The 16,588-nt window shown below is 28.2% G+C and overlaps 3 protein-coding genes across 7 annotated transcripts in view; 1 reads left to right on the plus strand and 2 right to left on the minus strand.

The window, feature by feature from the left end:
- LOC143190747 (protein FAM117B) overlaps positions 1-1,276 on the minus strand; it is a 79,762-nt gene extending 78,486 nt beyond the window's left edge. For all 3 annotated transcript variants that reach the window (XM_076395295.1, XM_076395296.1, XM_076395297.1), the window contains exons 1-4: positions 747-1,276; positions 506-648; positions 243-414; positions 35-188 (exon numbers count right to left, since the gene is read on the minus strand). In XM_076395295.1, the coding sequence (XP_076251410.1) occupies positions 35-188; positions 243-414; positions 506-648; positions 747-993 (716 nt within the window). In that variant the 5' untranslated portion in view covers positions 994-1,276. The remainder of the gene's footprint in view (positions 1-34; positions 189-242; positions 415-505; positions 649-746) is intronic.
- Position 1,277: 1 nt separating this feature from the next.
- On the plus strand, positions 1,278-10,124 carry LOC143190734 (high affinity cationic amino acid transporter 1). 3 transcript variants are annotated; one of them, XM_076395268.1, is made up of 16 exons: positions 1,278-1,499; positions 1,556-1,622; positions 1,680-1,934; positions 3,143-3,271; positions 3,334-3,489; positions 3,553-3,657; positions 4,646-4,747; positions 4,828-5,006; positions 5,194-5,291; positions 5,374-5,513; positions 5,570-5,672; positions 6,810-6,899; positions 7,052-7,230; positions 7,282-7,448; positions 7,514-7,622; positions 9,624-10,124. In XM_076395268.1, exons 3-16 carry the CDS (start codon positions 1,706-1,708, stop codon positions 9,698-9,700), a joined length of 1,863 nt encoding a protein of 620 aa, XP_076251383.1. In that variant the 5' UTR covers positions 1,278-1,499; positions 1,556-1,622; positions 1,680-1,705; the 3' UTR covers positions 9,701-10,124. The 3 variants fall into 3 exon arrangements, with proteins under 3 accessions (XP_076251383.1, XP_076251381.1, XP_076251382.1); XM_076395266.1 differs by having other exon boundaries at positions 1,329-1,499; positions 7,722-10,124; XM_076395267.1 differs by lacking the exon at positions 6,810-6,899 and having other exon boundaries at positions 1,329-1,499; positions 7,722-10,124.
- On the minus strand, positions 10,112-15,556 carry LOC143190740 (cationic amino acid transporter 2). The gene is made up of 14 exons (XM_076395283.1): positions 14,957-15,556; positions 13,984-14,235; positions 13,560-13,688; positions 13,324-13,479; positions 12,484-12,588; positions 12,280-12,426; positions 12,103-12,227; positions 11,938-12,035; positions 11,732-11,871; positions 11,570-11,672; positions 10,979-11,121; positions 10,755-10,921; positions 10,592-10,700; positions 10,112-10,498 (listed from the first exon to the last, which is right to left on the minus strand). The coding sequence occupies exons 1-14, from the start codon at positions 14,985-14,987 to the stop codon at positions 10,341-10,343; spliced, it is 1,863 nt and encodes a 620-aa protein (XP_076251398.1). The 5' UTR covers positions 14,988-15,556; the 3' UTR covers positions 10,112-10,340.
- Between the last annotated feature and the right edge of the window lie 1,032 nt (positions 15,557-16,588).

Raw genomic sequence — 16,588 nt, forward strand, 5'->3', positions numbered from 1 at the left:
TTTATTTATGATTATTATGTTGAACAAAACATGCCTATCACTTGAATTTCCTTCTGAGCCAGTCCTAAGAACAATTTTTTCTATCTCTTGATTTAACCCTTCTACTGAACTACGCATTGAAGGTTTTGGTATGGGCTTCAAAGATATGTTTACTGGATTTATTTTAAGAGTTGGTGAAATTATACATGCTAAATGAGGAAAAAATGTTTATATTATTTGTACTACATAGAAGTCAAACTTACAAGCCAATGTTTGAGAACTGGTATTTGATACATGATCACCTGGAGAAACATGTCTACTACTTGATTCCTTATTTCCTCGTAATTTTGGTCTTAAACCAAATTTATCAAATTTATCCTCACCCTCTGATATACAGTGAATTTTTCTTGATTCTGACCAATCACCTTCATCTGTCTGACAATATTCATTAATTAGGCTAATATTTGATGTAGTTAGATGGGAATATAATAATAATAAATTATAAAAATATGTAACGAAAACTTACCTGTGTAGCTCTATCAATTTGAAGAGTTCCCATGTGACCCCAAGAACATGAATCCCTAGGCCAATGTCCTTTGAGGTAAATTGTATCCAATGATGCTGTCCTACGCATTGCTTCCACTGATCTCCCACTATATTTTGATTTTCCTAAAATTAAATACAGCCAAAGAAAATGTAGTAATATCGTAATATACATATATAAAGTTTAACAATTATAATACAATGATAAGCTAATTCTTCCTAACCTTTATAACTAGAAGATCCCGGGCTCCTTTGACCTGAAGCTTGCTCAGGAGATGTTCTATTCCTCCAAGATAGTGAGGGTGATATACATGTTACCATAGTAGGACTTCTTGCACTTTTTACTGTACTTGTTGGTTTTACTACTCCACTCATTGGTATAGTTGCTTTCATGGGTCCCTGTTTACATGAATTAGGTGGTGTTTTTGCCACCCTACAAGGGGTACTTACAGCGCTTTGTTGCCCAGACATATCTTCTTCCAAATAAAGCAATATTTATGCAACAGAAGAAAAAACACAATGATTAAAGCAATGGTTTGTCACATTTTCTTGCTGTTCTTTGTGATGCTGCATAGCCGAAAATTAAAAGCGCTACATTTCTATTCTAGCGGCTTTCAATGCGATTTTTATAGTCTTTTTGTTCTCTGATAAATCACTTTGCGCAAGCTTTATTTTTAACGAGAGTTGAACATTTTTAGCTTTTACTGACAGATCTTACTTCAGCTGTCAACTTCAGCTGATTTTCTCTAGGAATGTTTTTGCCACGTGGGTATATAAATAACATATATATTGTATCACAGAGGGACACAGTATCGATGGTTAATTATGTATAACTAGTTATCTAACTAATTTGAATTATTTTAGTCATATGGTTTAATATTTACTTTGTGTGTGACAGTCTTGTGAGATAACAAAAGATAAGTTAAGTTTGTGCAATATATTGTTACTATTTTATAATTATGGAATCTATTCTATGAGTGAGTTATTATATATTTAGTTTTTAATTTAAATTTACATTTGCATTTTTGGATAGATTCAAATTGAACTTGAATATATGCACCATTACACAGATAATGATATAGCAAATAATATAGTTAGTGGTAAGTATTGGAATATATATATTTATAGTTCATATTTTAGTTCAAAGTATTTTTAAGTTATCTAAACTTGAAAACCATAAATCATGAGTAGAATATGGAAAATTCTTACTCGTAAAAAGGCAATTGAGCCAGCAACAACACAGGAAGTAACATTGAACAGAATTCTAAATACATTTGATTTAACAGCACTAGGTGTTGGTAGCACCTTGGGTGTAGGAGTATATGTTCTTGGAGGGCAGGTTGCTAAGAGTGTAGCAGGTCCTTCTGTTGTATTGAGTTTCCTAATTGCTGCTGTTGCTTCTTTATTTGCAGGTATGTCTTTTATTATTATTCTGAAAACTATGTGTCAAAGAAATAAAGTAATATATATTTTTTAATTACTCATCATGTTTTATTGGTGAGAGTGTTTGTTTAAATTGAATTATTAATTAGGCATTTTCTTAATGGATAATAAGGATATATACAACAATAAATTAAATTGGAATGTCATAATATTTACCTATAGATTTTATATTAGAAATTGTTATATTTTCCTATAATAATGTTAGCTTCTTTTAACCAATAAGTCATTTATCATTATAATGGATTAAATTTGATTTGATTAATTACCTTACAATAGTTCAATTATTATTGGACATAATCTTTATACATTTTTATTAGTATGTCAGATATAAGCGTGATCATTTAATTTTTTGATGATTCAGTGACAGACAATTCATCACTATTCTTGTTTTGACAAATTATTTATTGATATTTTTTGAGAAATATTTAAAACAATTGTTTTGTATGTATCAGTTATAATATTTATCAATGATTAACCAAAATTATATTTCTTTTAATTTCCTAATTCTAAAACATTTCATCATAACATATAACATTATACCTATTCAGGAGTAATTATTTTTTTAGATCAAAAGTTGCAGCATCTTTAGATTCAATATGCTTAAAATATGTAAATATGTATAAAATTAGGTTCTCATTTATTTTTGATTTAATAACTTTAATGATACATTAGACATATTTAACCAATTAAGTTATTTACATTTTCATTGCTTTGCTGTTTTGCAATATATATATATATATATATATATATATATATATATATATATATATATATATATATATTGCATGATTATTTATACAGTGTTATTTATAGAACACTCAATAGATAAATTTGACTTATTTCTCTATTTTGTTAACCAAATCTGCTACTAAAGCACTCATAACTTCTTCACAGGAAAAAAATATGTTTCAGTTGCTTTTAATTATTTATTATCGGATTTTTTGCGATTAATTGAATCGCTCCAATACTCATCCATTTTTATTGAGGTTTTAATTTGTTATATATCCGTTTATTTAACCAGAAAGAGAACAATTTCCTGCAGATGTTCCCGATCTACAGTATCTACTGTAAATCTCTCATTGACAGCACTACCACGGAGAAACTCTATGAGCACTACTTTACAATTATTTAGCTAAATAATGTAGAGATCGAAATTTTAATATCTTATATGTTATAGGTTTATGTTACGCAGAATTTGGTGCCAGAGCACCAAGAGCCGGCTCAGCTTATATTTACAGCTACATTTGCGTGGGCGAATTTGTAGCTTTTGTAATAGGATGGAATTTAATATTGGAGTATATAATAGGTACCTTCAAATATATAGTATTTTTCCAATTACATATATTAATTTGATTTAAATGTTTTAAGGGTCTGCCAGTGTTGCCAGAAGTCTCAGTCTTTATTTGGATTCCTTAATTAATAACACAATGCAAGATACTTTTAGGCATGTAGCTCCTTTAAGTGGGGGTTTTATGTCAGAATATTTTGATTTTTTTTCATTTAGTATATCAGTTTTATTGGCAGGTAAAATTATATATCCTAATATTATATATTAATATAATATTGTTTTTATTTATTATATTTCAGTTGCTCTAGTATTTGGGGTGAAAGAAAGTAGCATGGGAAATAACATAGTTACTGTACTCAATATATTGGTTTTAATATTTGTAGTTATAGGGGGATCCATCAAATGTAAGTAAAATTACAACAATTAATTACATTTTACGTTTTTTAAAATCTAATAGATTTCTCAACAAGTTTGAAGAGGTTATTCGTCCACAATAATCTAAAAAGTACACATCATCATGTTAATATTTAATCTTTCATAAGATCATCTATAATTTTATTACTGATAGTTTTATTATGCGGTTATAATTTTTATTAGTTTATCCAGTGAATAACTGGGGGCTTGATATTTCATGAAAGGGTACCGCCGCTTCTAAAGAATTTTTAGATTATTATTAGAAAATATTATTTGGAGTAGATCAGTCTTATTGTTGAGTTCCTATTATATTTTGACACATTTATTTTATGCAAGATGGTTAGATACCATCTCAATGGTCTTTCCTTTTCCTAGCTTCATCCATCATGTCTTATTTGTGTTATCTTTTTGGTCACTTCTCAAAACCTAACCAGTTTGCTTTTACTGTTTTATTTCTTCTGTCATACTTACTTCTATTCCATTTCTACTACACCAAATCATATTTTTTTATATCATGCTATTTTTGATATCCCATTTCCTTTCTCCTTTGTTTGTCACTTCATGGCATAATAGAAAAAAAAACACTTGAATATGTTTTTGATTATGTGTGATCCTGAATTTCCACTCTGAAGCAAGTTATGAAATCGACCAAAAAGTGTTCAGTCTTTTGCGTTTTTTTTTGGAATGCAAAAGATTCTCTTTGTGGCCCACTTCCAAACTGGTTAATAAAACAAGTTAGATTATTATGGAGTATTTTTGGAGCAATTTGGCTGCAAAAATTCATAAAAATAGACCAGATTTACAGAATTGTTAATTCTTTTCGCATATAAGTAACATATTTTCTCACATAGTAAAAAATTATCAAATATATCAAATAAAGAGATTGAGTGGAATCCATAAATTCAAAGATCATTGGAATAATTGTATTGAACTTAAATTTGTAATTATTATGTAGTGCTAACATTTTTATATTTTCAGCTCATGCATCTAACTGGTATATTTCTCCTAATAATACAAATACCACAAATGATGTAGGAAATGGAGGTTTTTTTCCTTTTGGAGTAGAAGGAATGATCAAAGGTATTTATTGCTGGCATATTAAGAATTAAAGTAATGCATTTAAAAAAAATGTGTTGAAATAAAATTATTTGTTTCTTCAGGGGCAGCCACATGCTTTTATGGATTTATTGGTTTTGATTGTATAGCAACAACAGGGGAAGAAGTAAAAAATCCTAGGAAGGCTATTCCAATAGCGATTATAGTGTCGCTATTTATCGTTTTTTGTGCTTATTTTGGTGTATCTACTGTTTTAACCTTAATGGTTCCCTATTATCAACTGGTAATTTTCCTATATGTATATTTCATAATATCAGAAATAGATTTAAATAGTATTATAGAATAGTATTAAATAGTTTGTTACCAGCTGCATTGTATTTAGTAATCTGTTCTAAATATTACTTTTGTTTATTTTATTCATTATCATTTACAATATCAAATAATAATATCAAATATAAAAATAACTTTAGGATCATGACGCACCTATTCCGAGAGCGTTTGAGGCAATTGGATGGTATTGGGCAAAATGGATAGTGGCAATAGGAGCTTTATTCGGACTTTGTGCTAGGTAATTTTGATGTTAATTAATAATATCGTTTATAACTCATTGATATTAGTCAAAACTTAGTTTTTATTATACATATTTTTAGCTTGTTTGGTGCAATGTTTCCACTTCCGAGAATAATTTATGCGATGGGAAGTGACGGTTTGGTTTTCAAAATTTTAGCTAAGGTACATCCAAAATATCAAACTCCATATCTAGGAACCATTTTTGCAGGAATATTGACAGGTTTCTATAATTTATTAACATATTGTTCATATTACTGAATAATTGTTATATTTCAGGTTTAATGTCAGCTTTATTTAATCTTAATCAGCTAGTTAACATGATGTCTATAGGAACTTTATTAGCTTATACTATAGTAGCTGCCAGTGTATTAATTTTGAGGTAAGTACTTTTGTATATTTTAACAACGATGTATACATTAGAACTGTGAATTTATTTTCAAATATTTTCCACCATTGGTTTTCATTTTTATGGCAGCGCTTGCACAGAAATATATTCATAATTAGGAAGGCGGTATTATAATGTTATAGAAATAAATCATAATGTGATAATAAACTTGGGTAATATTTAATAATTATAGCGGATGTTGTATCATTTTTTAATTTTTGCAATTGATAGATAAGGATAATTTGATTTGATTCGAGCAGTTTATATTAAACTACATCCAGCTGATCTCGCTAAATACAAGATTCCTCCTATATATTCCTCCTTGATGTGATTGTTGATTTTCTTAAACATAAATATTATTATTATTATTTAAATTATAAGCTTTATTGTATTATGTACTAAAATTATTAATAATCCTCCGTCTATTGCAAATTTTAAATACGTAATTTAGTTGGTTCCTACAATTAGTATAATCTACGGTTGTTACTTGTTCATATAGAGTTATTTTAGATGACATGGGCACATTCGGGGTTATGCAGAAATAATAAAATATTCGTAGCAAACACGGGTAGTTGGAATATAATAGCTATGATAATCAACAAATATCACCCGTCCGATTCTTACCAGTGCGTACTACCTTAAATATTTTAGATTATTTAAACGTTTAGACACTACTATGCAATCAACTCTACAGTATTTAAGTTCATTTTTTGTTTGATACAAATCTGACAAAAACGGTTTTCAATTTCTTCTCACAAATATTTTTGTATCTGCGGATACCCTTAAATGGTGTTTTGTTGATTTGATGAAAATGATAATATAAAGCCAAATTAAAAGACAGAGCCTTAACATGAATATCATAAGGTGGTAGGCGTTATATTGTAAATCTGATAAACATTAATCCACAGTTCTAGTAGACACAGATCAGATATAAAATGTTTTAATAATTATATTAAATTGTCAAAGATCTGATAATCTGTTGATGTGAAATGAATGTATGATTGCTTTTAATAATCTGGAATAATAGTTATGTATTTAACAAAAATTGTATAACAACTAGATACCGCAGTCTATTGTTCTTGTATTATTAATGTTCATTGTAGCTATAATTATGTAACGTTTTATTCATAGATACAAAGAAGAAGTTAAAAAAGTATATATACCTGTTAAAGTGTCATCGGATACTGATAGTACTTCTAGTGATAGTAGTGATGGAGAAAAGTAAGTTATGTTGGTGCTTTTTGTTTTTAAGTGTTCTGCAGTCTGCATGTATATAATGTTAAGTTTGCAGGTATGCCATTTATTAGATGTTTGTTGCGAAATTCTATCATAAAAAACTTTTATTAAAAATATTAAGTAAAATTATTTTTTAGATACAATGATGATACAATCCGGCAAAATTTTGATGGGCCAACTACCAACGATGAAACAGATCTTATAAATAATGAATCGGTATCATGCTGGAAATCGTTACTATATATATTTAACTGCAGAAGTCGGGAGCCCAATCATATAACTGAAAATATCGTAGTTTTGGAAGTATTTTTTTATTGTAAGTCGCTATAAATATTAAATATTATTAATTAAATAATTTTATTACTAGGTATTCTTTGCGTATGTCTTGGATTTTGTGCAATGTATCTGAAAACACCGATAATAAATCACGAAATATGGGCTATAACTATTGTTTCCATTGTGACATCAATAACCATTTTATTAATTATATCACTTTCTACGCAGCCAACTTCGAAGAAAGAATTGGCATTTAAGGTATTCTATTAATAGTAATAACTAGCTAGAAATGTACAAAATGTATATTATATTTATTTTAATAGGTTCCATTTATTCCGCTAATACCAGCTATCAGTATTATGGTAAATATATATTTGATGCTAATGCTAGATTATCTAACATGGATAAGATTTGCTGTATGGATGGCTATAGGTATGTTATAATTTTTTGTTTATTGCTATGAAAAAATTTTGCTTAAATTTTATATTGTGTTCATTTAGCACATGTAAATATTTTTCACTGAATACATAGGTATCCCAATGTATGTTTGCGTTTGTTCGCACAAAGTGCATCACAAACATGTAAATGGCACAAACTATTCCGCTAATATCGCACATGAACATACTAAAATGTTAAATGGCTTTTCAAATTTAACTTTCCAACCTGAGGAGACTAAAAATGACACGAAGAAAATTAAAATTGCACCTTCACCACCAATAATGGAATTAAATGAAAATATTGACATTCAAGATGCGGTCATAGCTCAACTTGACCAAGTCCTGGAAAAGGCTGTGTTGAATGACTGGACTGAGGATAGTTTAAACGATGATATAAGTAGAATTAATGATAGAAAATTGTCTGCTGGTTCAGTGTCTAATGTGTCTGTTGTGATGTCGTCTAGTCTTGAAAATGTTATTGTTGATGTTCATTGTGTTGACATTAATGTTAATTCTCCTTCAAATTATGATAGTGACATCACTCTGGAAGCTAAGGAGGATATGAGCAATGAAAACAATATAATTGCAGATCAAGAAGTTGAGGAAACCCCTGTAACACAAAATGTGATTGTTCTGTCGCCAATGGAATATGCTCATGAAATTCAAAAACCTAAAAATTCTATAAATGATCAGAATCAAATTGGAATCATTAATGATGATAGAGATGAACTTTTAATTGAGAAAAGTCTTAGTAAAAAATTTGATGAAAAAATAAACAACGAACACAGAGCTGATGTTGTTAAAGAGATAATCAGGCAATCTTCAATTGTCCGAATAGACGACAATGTTAATATACATGAAATAAATAATTCAAACAGCGACATAGATGAAGAATCCGCCGCTGTAACTTCTAAAAATAATAATATGCCAAGTGAAAATTCCGCTACTTCAGAATCAGGAAAGCCAACTGTACATGATCTTCGTTCTGTAACTCTGCGAAAAGTTCAAAAAGCTATTAAAGAAGCGGACCCAGTTTTGAATGAAAACGCTTCGGATAATAATTTAAAAGCTGGAACAGAAGAATTTAAAAATTTTCTGAAAAAATTGGACAGTAAATTAAAAACACGGTCTGTGCCACCAAATTATCCGTTTAAAAGCTATATCCCGTTAAGTAAACCAAAAGATGTAAAACCAAACGAAAACGTTATCGAAGAAAAAATAGACACAATTGAAGCAAGAAATAAATTAAAAGTATTTTTAGAGAATGAAAATTATAGAAAATCTGCAGGGGATGTCCAAAAAGGGGACACTACACCTAACGTACTTTACGAAACAAAAAACCCTTTAACTATTCAAGAAATGGCTTTTAAAGAACATAAAATCAAAATGCAAAATGTCTTTAGTAGCATAAAATTTAAAGATAACAAGAAACACGATGAGTTGTCTAGAAGGTTATCAAAATCTCTTGGAAGTAGCTTGTTAAAAGAAGATCATAAAATCAAAATGCAGGATATATTTAAAAGTATAGAATCTTTAAAACAATAGATAATGATCACATTGAATCTCAGTCTCATTCATAAAAATTAGCTTTATATTCCAATACTGTTTACTGATGGCTTAATAGCTGTGGATCATATGGCAATAAAAGAAAACAGTAGTTATGTATATATCTGTTAAAGTATGTGCTTTTATACGTGATTCATTTTAATAATTTATGTTTCATCTATATTAATACTCCATATAATTGTGCATACTGTGTTTGTGTGCGATTACTGTCCGCTTGGATAACATTTTAAATAAATGTTTATTAAATAAGATCCTATAAATAGATTTTAATGTTTTTTAGTTTTTATTTGATATTTAATTATGTAAATATTTTAGCAACCTTTATTGTCCTTCCTTATTGCTTAAGTTACTAAACATCATTACACATTTTTTAGATACAGTTTTTGTAATAATTGCATTAAAACCATTAAAATTAACAATATCTTTTTAGGCCTTTCAGTTTATGGTTTTTACGGACTACCTAACAGTTTAAGAAGTTATCTTATAGATTATGAAAGAATTGATTGAACCTAACTATTTGTTCATGATTTGTCTAACATGGATCTATTTTTATTATCGATATACATATATACCCACACAAAACTTAGTTTTAGTAAAATATTTTTATTGACCTTACTGTATTAGGTAGGACATTCTGGTTCTACAATTACCATAAAAAATCATTTCCAAAAGCTTATATAGTAATATGAACATTCTAGTCTAAAACTGAAATAAAATGAATAAAGGACAAAATATAAAACAAAGGTATTTACAGATTACTAACGTACATAATGTTACGTATATAATTGTAGATAAGATCAAATCTAATTTACATAAATTAACTTTAGAAATGTACTTTTTAGGACAAGAATTATCTAACTTTTATTTATATTTATATCGGATTCAAGAATATATTATATTTTTAATTAAACTAGTTGCTGAAACTAAAAAATGCTTTTATTATCCTAAAAAACTACAAATAATACTTCGGTATAAAATCAATAAATAAATCACAATAATTTAGGTCTGAAAGCAATACTAAAATATAGTTTTTAAATTATACCCTGTATAAGTTAGATTTATGATTTGCAAAACATGAAGATATATGTTATAACAATGTGCTACTATTGATGGCAGTTTTAAACTGTAAATTTTGATAATATGAAAATCAAAGTGTTTCGTTGACATCATTATTTTTGGCTGTAATTGCAGCAGAATAGGGTACATTGCCATTAGTGCCATTTTCTTTTACTGAATTTTGAGGCTTAAAGGGAGGGGATCTCTCGTTACTATGCCATATTCCATAAGCAAAGTAAATAATCAAACCTAAAATGATACATATACAATATATATATATATATATATATATATATATATATATATATATATATATATATATATATATATATATATACATACCAATAATAAGCCAGTAAACGTATTTTAGCCAAGTGTCCTTATTGATATTTGTCATTAGGTAAATGTTAATAAAAATGCTAATTCCAGGAATCCATGGAACTAAAGGAACCTATAAAAACAAATGGTCAAAATAAAATATAGCACAGATATATTGTGTACATACCGTAAAACCCAATTTTACATCGGAAGTTGGTTGGAAAGAAACAATAAATAAAAGTAATAACAGGAAAAATCCTAAAATAACACAAGTAGTAATGAGCCACGCCTCTCCACGATATAAATTATCTTCAAATATTGTCATTAATCCTGATAGTATAAAGCAAAAGATAACTGAAATATAAGAGATATATTAACTATGTAGAGCAAACGTGTATATAAAATACTTACAGAAAACTATAATTAACCAAGAAACAATAGCAGAAGTTATTTTCGTTGGATATGACTGTTCGGAGCTTATCGTTTGTTTAATGATTGATTTTAAAGTTACAGGTTCTTGACTATTATCACACTTCTTCGAATCGGGAGCATATCTACATGATTTCAAATAATTATAAGCAGACTTTTATAAAATGTGGTTTTTCTATAAGAGCGGGTCAATATTGGTAGTCTGTGGCTGGCGGTGTTTCAATTGTCGCCAATCGTCAATTAATTGTTTTATTGGCGCACAAAGCACACCTAGGCACAAATTAAACAACACAAATTGACTTATTGCATGAACGATTTAAGGCTATAGTTATTTCTCGCAGCGGTGACGAAGTTGGTCATCAAAATTACGCAATTTGTTTTTCACGAGATTTTATCGAAGTCACAGGAGGACCCTACCACCTGAACAAGCCGTGGGAAAGGATGTCATATTCCGTAAATAATAGCATGCATGGGTCTTTTAGATAAAAAAAAATCGTTACAGCCTCACCCCAGCTTGTTCTATTTTTTAACCCGTTCTTATTGAAGAACCTATATGTACATTTTGTTATATACCTTAAAACCAGGATGCAAGCAGCAACCATAGAGTATGCGAGCAATGTTCCGATGGACATCATCTCTGTTAATTTACTCAGTTCAAAAATGCAAGCAAGAATGCCTATAATTTAATTTTACCATAAGTACTAAGACTATACTTTAACATCATACTTTAATTACCAGTCACTGCACCAGCTAATAATGTACCCATGAAAGGAGTTTGAAATTTTGGATGCACTTTAGCTAATGTTCTAAACAAAAGTCCATCTGAGGCCATTGCATAAATAATTCTTGGTAAGGGGAACATGGCACCTAAAAGGCTAAAAACATATATTTAGAATAGGTAAAAAATGTTGTTCACATCATATATAAAAAATATGATATACCTTGAAAATAAACCACAACAAGCTCCAATACTAACTACATATTTGATTACTGTCCAACCTATAACGTCATAAACATGGGACAAAGGTGCTGTTGTATCCTGAAAGGAAAATTATTGTACAAAATACAACAGTAGGAATGGTAATATATATAATAATATATATTACCTGTTCATAGTAGGGTAACATCATCGTTAAAACCGTGGACATTCCAAAATATGCCATGAAAACTATAAGCAGAGACATTACAACACCAATAGGAATAGACTTTTGTGGTGTTTTTGCTTCTTCACCTGAATATTATTATTGTTAAAACAAATAAAACTTTTTCTTTATTTGTATTACCTGCAGTTGCTATGCAGTCAAATCCGATAAATCCGTAAAAGCACTTCGCAGCTCCTTTAATAACACCTTTTATTCCATAAGGTGCAAAACCACCATTTCCTAAACCTTTTGCTTCATCGGCCGTTTTACTCCAATTACTCGGGTTGGCTGGAAACATTAAATATTTTGTAGGATACCAATATCATTGATATGAGTGATACTTACATTTAAATATTCCCGACGTTATAACCAAAAGAACAATAGATATATTCACAAAAGTAAATACGTTGTTAACAAGTGAGGATTCTTTGGCTCCAAATGCTAAAGCAACTGTTTTTTTTTTCATTAGTATAATGTGATATTTTAAATAAATAATTTAGTATTGTTCAATAAGTTTGCGGAATTGAAAAAAATTACGGTAACTCTAATAATTTTTTGAAGTTTAAAAGGAACCAGAATCCTATGATAAGAGATAATAAGATCTATATGAAGTGATTAAACTTACAATTAAATTAAAAATTACAAAAAAATTGTATTCACTAATTTTAGCGGTGTTTTTTTTAGCTATGTGGGATGTGCTATCTTGATCAAATATTATTTTATCTTCTGAAAAGTTCTGAAGATTTTTTCACGAATGTTACAATAATAATATGGGTTTGTCATATTACTAGTATGAAGGTAATCCACAAAGGAATTTGTTTTAGACACCAAAAAACTGAGACTAATATTTTTTTGGCGGGTTTTTGAATATAAGTTCGTTATGTAACCGAAGACAGACCTCTTAGCATTTTCTTTTCATTCCAAATCATCGAGGTAGACCCATACGTATCCCATAGAAACATAAAATTATTGTGAATGTATCAGATAATTATTCCTCGTAAATCCAGGATTTATTGAATATTCAGATTGCTATGCGCTTAAAAATTGACAAGATATATATAGTATGTTAGTAAAGGATTTTTAGTTAAAGAAGGTATATTAAAACGCTCTAGAATTTTTAGTTTCGTGGACGAGCATAATATACGAACTTATTGAACAAAATAGTATAACTATAAAACCACATACCAGAGAAAACCAGTGAAAGGGCAAGAGAAAATACGTCAGCATATGATGCTACGTGTCCGCCGTTCATTGGCATGGTTTGCTCAAAATAATGTGATATAGTGTTATTTGCCATATTATCAAAATATAAAAATAGCGCCTTAACACACGCAGCTGAACCTGTAATAAATTACTTCATACATATTCGTATAGTTTATATAAAATAAAGATATGTTTAAAATAAGAATAATAAAATTCACCTATAAGATATTCCAGAATGAGATTCCATCCTATTATGAAGGCAAAAAATTCTCCAATACAAACGTAACTGTAAATATAAGCTGAACCTGCTTTTGGAACTCTGGCACCAAATTCGGCATAGCATAATCCTAAAATCGGAATATTATTAAGATTTAAGATTAAGACTTTACCGAAAAAAATATTGCAGATGGCAGAAATTAAAAAAGATACTATCTGAAACTAACATATGATGAAATATTAAATAATGTTAAATAGTTAACGATGATATTTACTCATAATCAAATCTTGTCAAATGCAAGTAATTGTATATTGTTGAATTAAGCTTATTGTTTACATTAAATGCGGATGTATGATGTTTGTTTATATAGAGATATATTATTCAAAACAAAATTAAACTATTATAATCGTTATTAGACTGCTTACCTGCTAAAATAGAAGCTAGTGCTGCAATCAGGAATGATATAATAACAGCAGGTCCAGCAGTTGTTTTAGCTACTTCTCCAGCTAAGACATATACTCCCACGCCCAACGTACTACCTACCCCAAGAAGAGTTAAATCTAATGTTGATAATACTTTGGCTAATTTGGTATCATCGCTTTGAAGAACCTCTTTTTTTCGACTAAGGGCACTTTGGGTTTGTTGCCAAGAGGGAATTTTCATTTTTTGCGATGGATCTAGAAAGTTTTACATTTTAGCGCTAATTAGCGAATTTATACAACTGATAATGATCAGCGATAAAACAATTAAACAGGACAAATTTTGTATAATTAGTTTTAATAGTCTACAATAAAACAAGAACATTGTTTTGATATCAAGATAGAGAGATATTTGAGTATATAGATAGAGGAGTTGATATATTTGGGCCTCTGAATGTGCCACCCTATATGTAGACGACAGTATATCAGCATAATCTAAAATTGTGTTGATACACTAAGTAAATATTTTCTGTGTAGAATATACCATGTATTAACTGTAACTCTATTTAAAAAATGCGAATAAAAATTATTAATATTAATTTTAATAATAAGGTAAATTTATTTCCGTAATATCCGATAAAATAGTAATTTTTTATTAATATTACATTTTTTATATTACATTTTCATAATTATTAGTTTATTATTATATGATTATTAATTTATTTCATAAAAAAATTAATTATATGGAAAATTGTTATTTTAATAACGGATTAAAATTAGCCAAGATTTGTCATCTAAATAGTATTTTACATATTTTGCAACGATGAATGAATATATTTGGCACGTATTCAAAATATTGAAGGAAATACTATAGAAAGTAAAATGTGCTTATAAATAAGTGTAGGTAACATATTTTCAGATATTATATTTCATGCTACTTTGTAACAAACATATTAACAGGAAAGGAAAAATGACTTACCTATATTGAAAATATATAGTATTTCTTCCATGCTTGCCGAAATTCAAAATACTAATCAATATTGAACTAAAAATACTATTATACACAGCCTGTTTTCTCAATTAACACTACACAAATCAATTGACACCAATTAACAAAACTTTTATTGAACTCTAGTCCGCTTTTTACTAGTGCCAATCAGTATCGTAAAAAGAAGGCTTAATCAGAACAATTGGGCCACAACGTGGCAAAAGCCGGCTTATACAAGATCCAAAAAACAATACCCAATACTACTTTCGGCTAGAAAATAATTGTATCCGATATAAGTAAAATTTTAGTCAAGTGTAAAATTCGATTCCTTTTACTTTTTTAAGAAATCGGAATAACAAATAAATAAATGTTCTAATTACTAGTAATTTCGATAAGTGTTATAGTACATTTCCAACACTGCAGTTTTTCACTACACCATCGTTTTATAATATTTTATAATACTGACGAAATGCACATGATGCTAAAAGCAACCCAGGTAAAAATAAACCATATTTTCTGATGTAATTTTCATAGGTTAGCAGTCAGACACCCGCCTTGAGTTGCTAATTCGTTCACCGGAATTACGTCATTGGCGTACTATATTTTTTACCTTTTTTATCCTCCAAAAATTTCTGGTCAAATATAATATTGTTCATTTCAAAATAGATTTTCGCATATTTGTTGTGCCTTATGATATGTTATTCATTTTACGATATTAATTATTTATCTTTTATGTTATAATTTTTAATTATTTTATAAGAACTATAAAATAAGGTATTGAAATTAATGTTTTAAACAGAAGTGGAGGAATTATAAATAATATAAGGTTACGTTAATTTTATTATTGCTTCTGAAAAAGGATTTTAAATAAAATTCTGAAATAAAGACCTGAAAATCTATATAACTTGAAAAATGTATTACTGGTATAAATTAAATAATATATAAATTTTGCATTATTATACATTTTGCATATTAGTATTTAACTTAAAATGTTTAAATTAATATGTAGATGGTTTTTTAATCGCTATATTTTCTCTAAAATGTTATTTACTCATTAGTTTTTCAATTTGCTTTTTTCATGAATTGAAATATCTTAATTATACAATTTATTTCAAATATAACTTACTGTGATATATATGTCAATATAGGTAAGTTCTATAAACTTTTAATTGATCACATGTATTTATGATGCTTATATACGTCTTCATTTTCATGTAAACACAGAGTAGAGCTAATGGAAACAAACGTTTCGATTAATTGAACTCAAACTAGAAATCTTTGAGTCTGCCGCAAATTATGAACTCTTTCAACTAAAAGGCGACCAATTAACATTTCTTAATAGGCTTTAGTCTATTCATATATAGTGTGTAAAATTAATCGTATATAGTATAAAATTAATTATTTATTTTAAATGGCTTAAATGTTATTTTCTAAATATAATTTTGCTCTGCCGAGTTTGTTTCAATTTAAAATATAACCTTTAATATTTATACTATATATATATATATATATATATATATATATATATATATATATATATATATATATATATATATATATATATATACAATATTTCAATATTTTTATTGGTTTTATTTGGAGAATATCAATTCTAAGTGTTAA

Source organism: Rhynchophorus ferrugineus, unplaced genomic scaffold (assembly GCF_030347505.1).
Source record: "Rhynchophorus ferrugineus isolate W39M unplaced genomic scaffold, kcgeb_rfMv2 rfM2, whole genome shotgun sequence".
In the NCBI taxonomy this organism is placed as follows: domain Eukaryota; kingdom Metazoa; phylum Arthropoda; class Insecta; order Coleoptera; family Curculionidae; genus Rhynchophorus; species Rhynchophorus ferrugineus.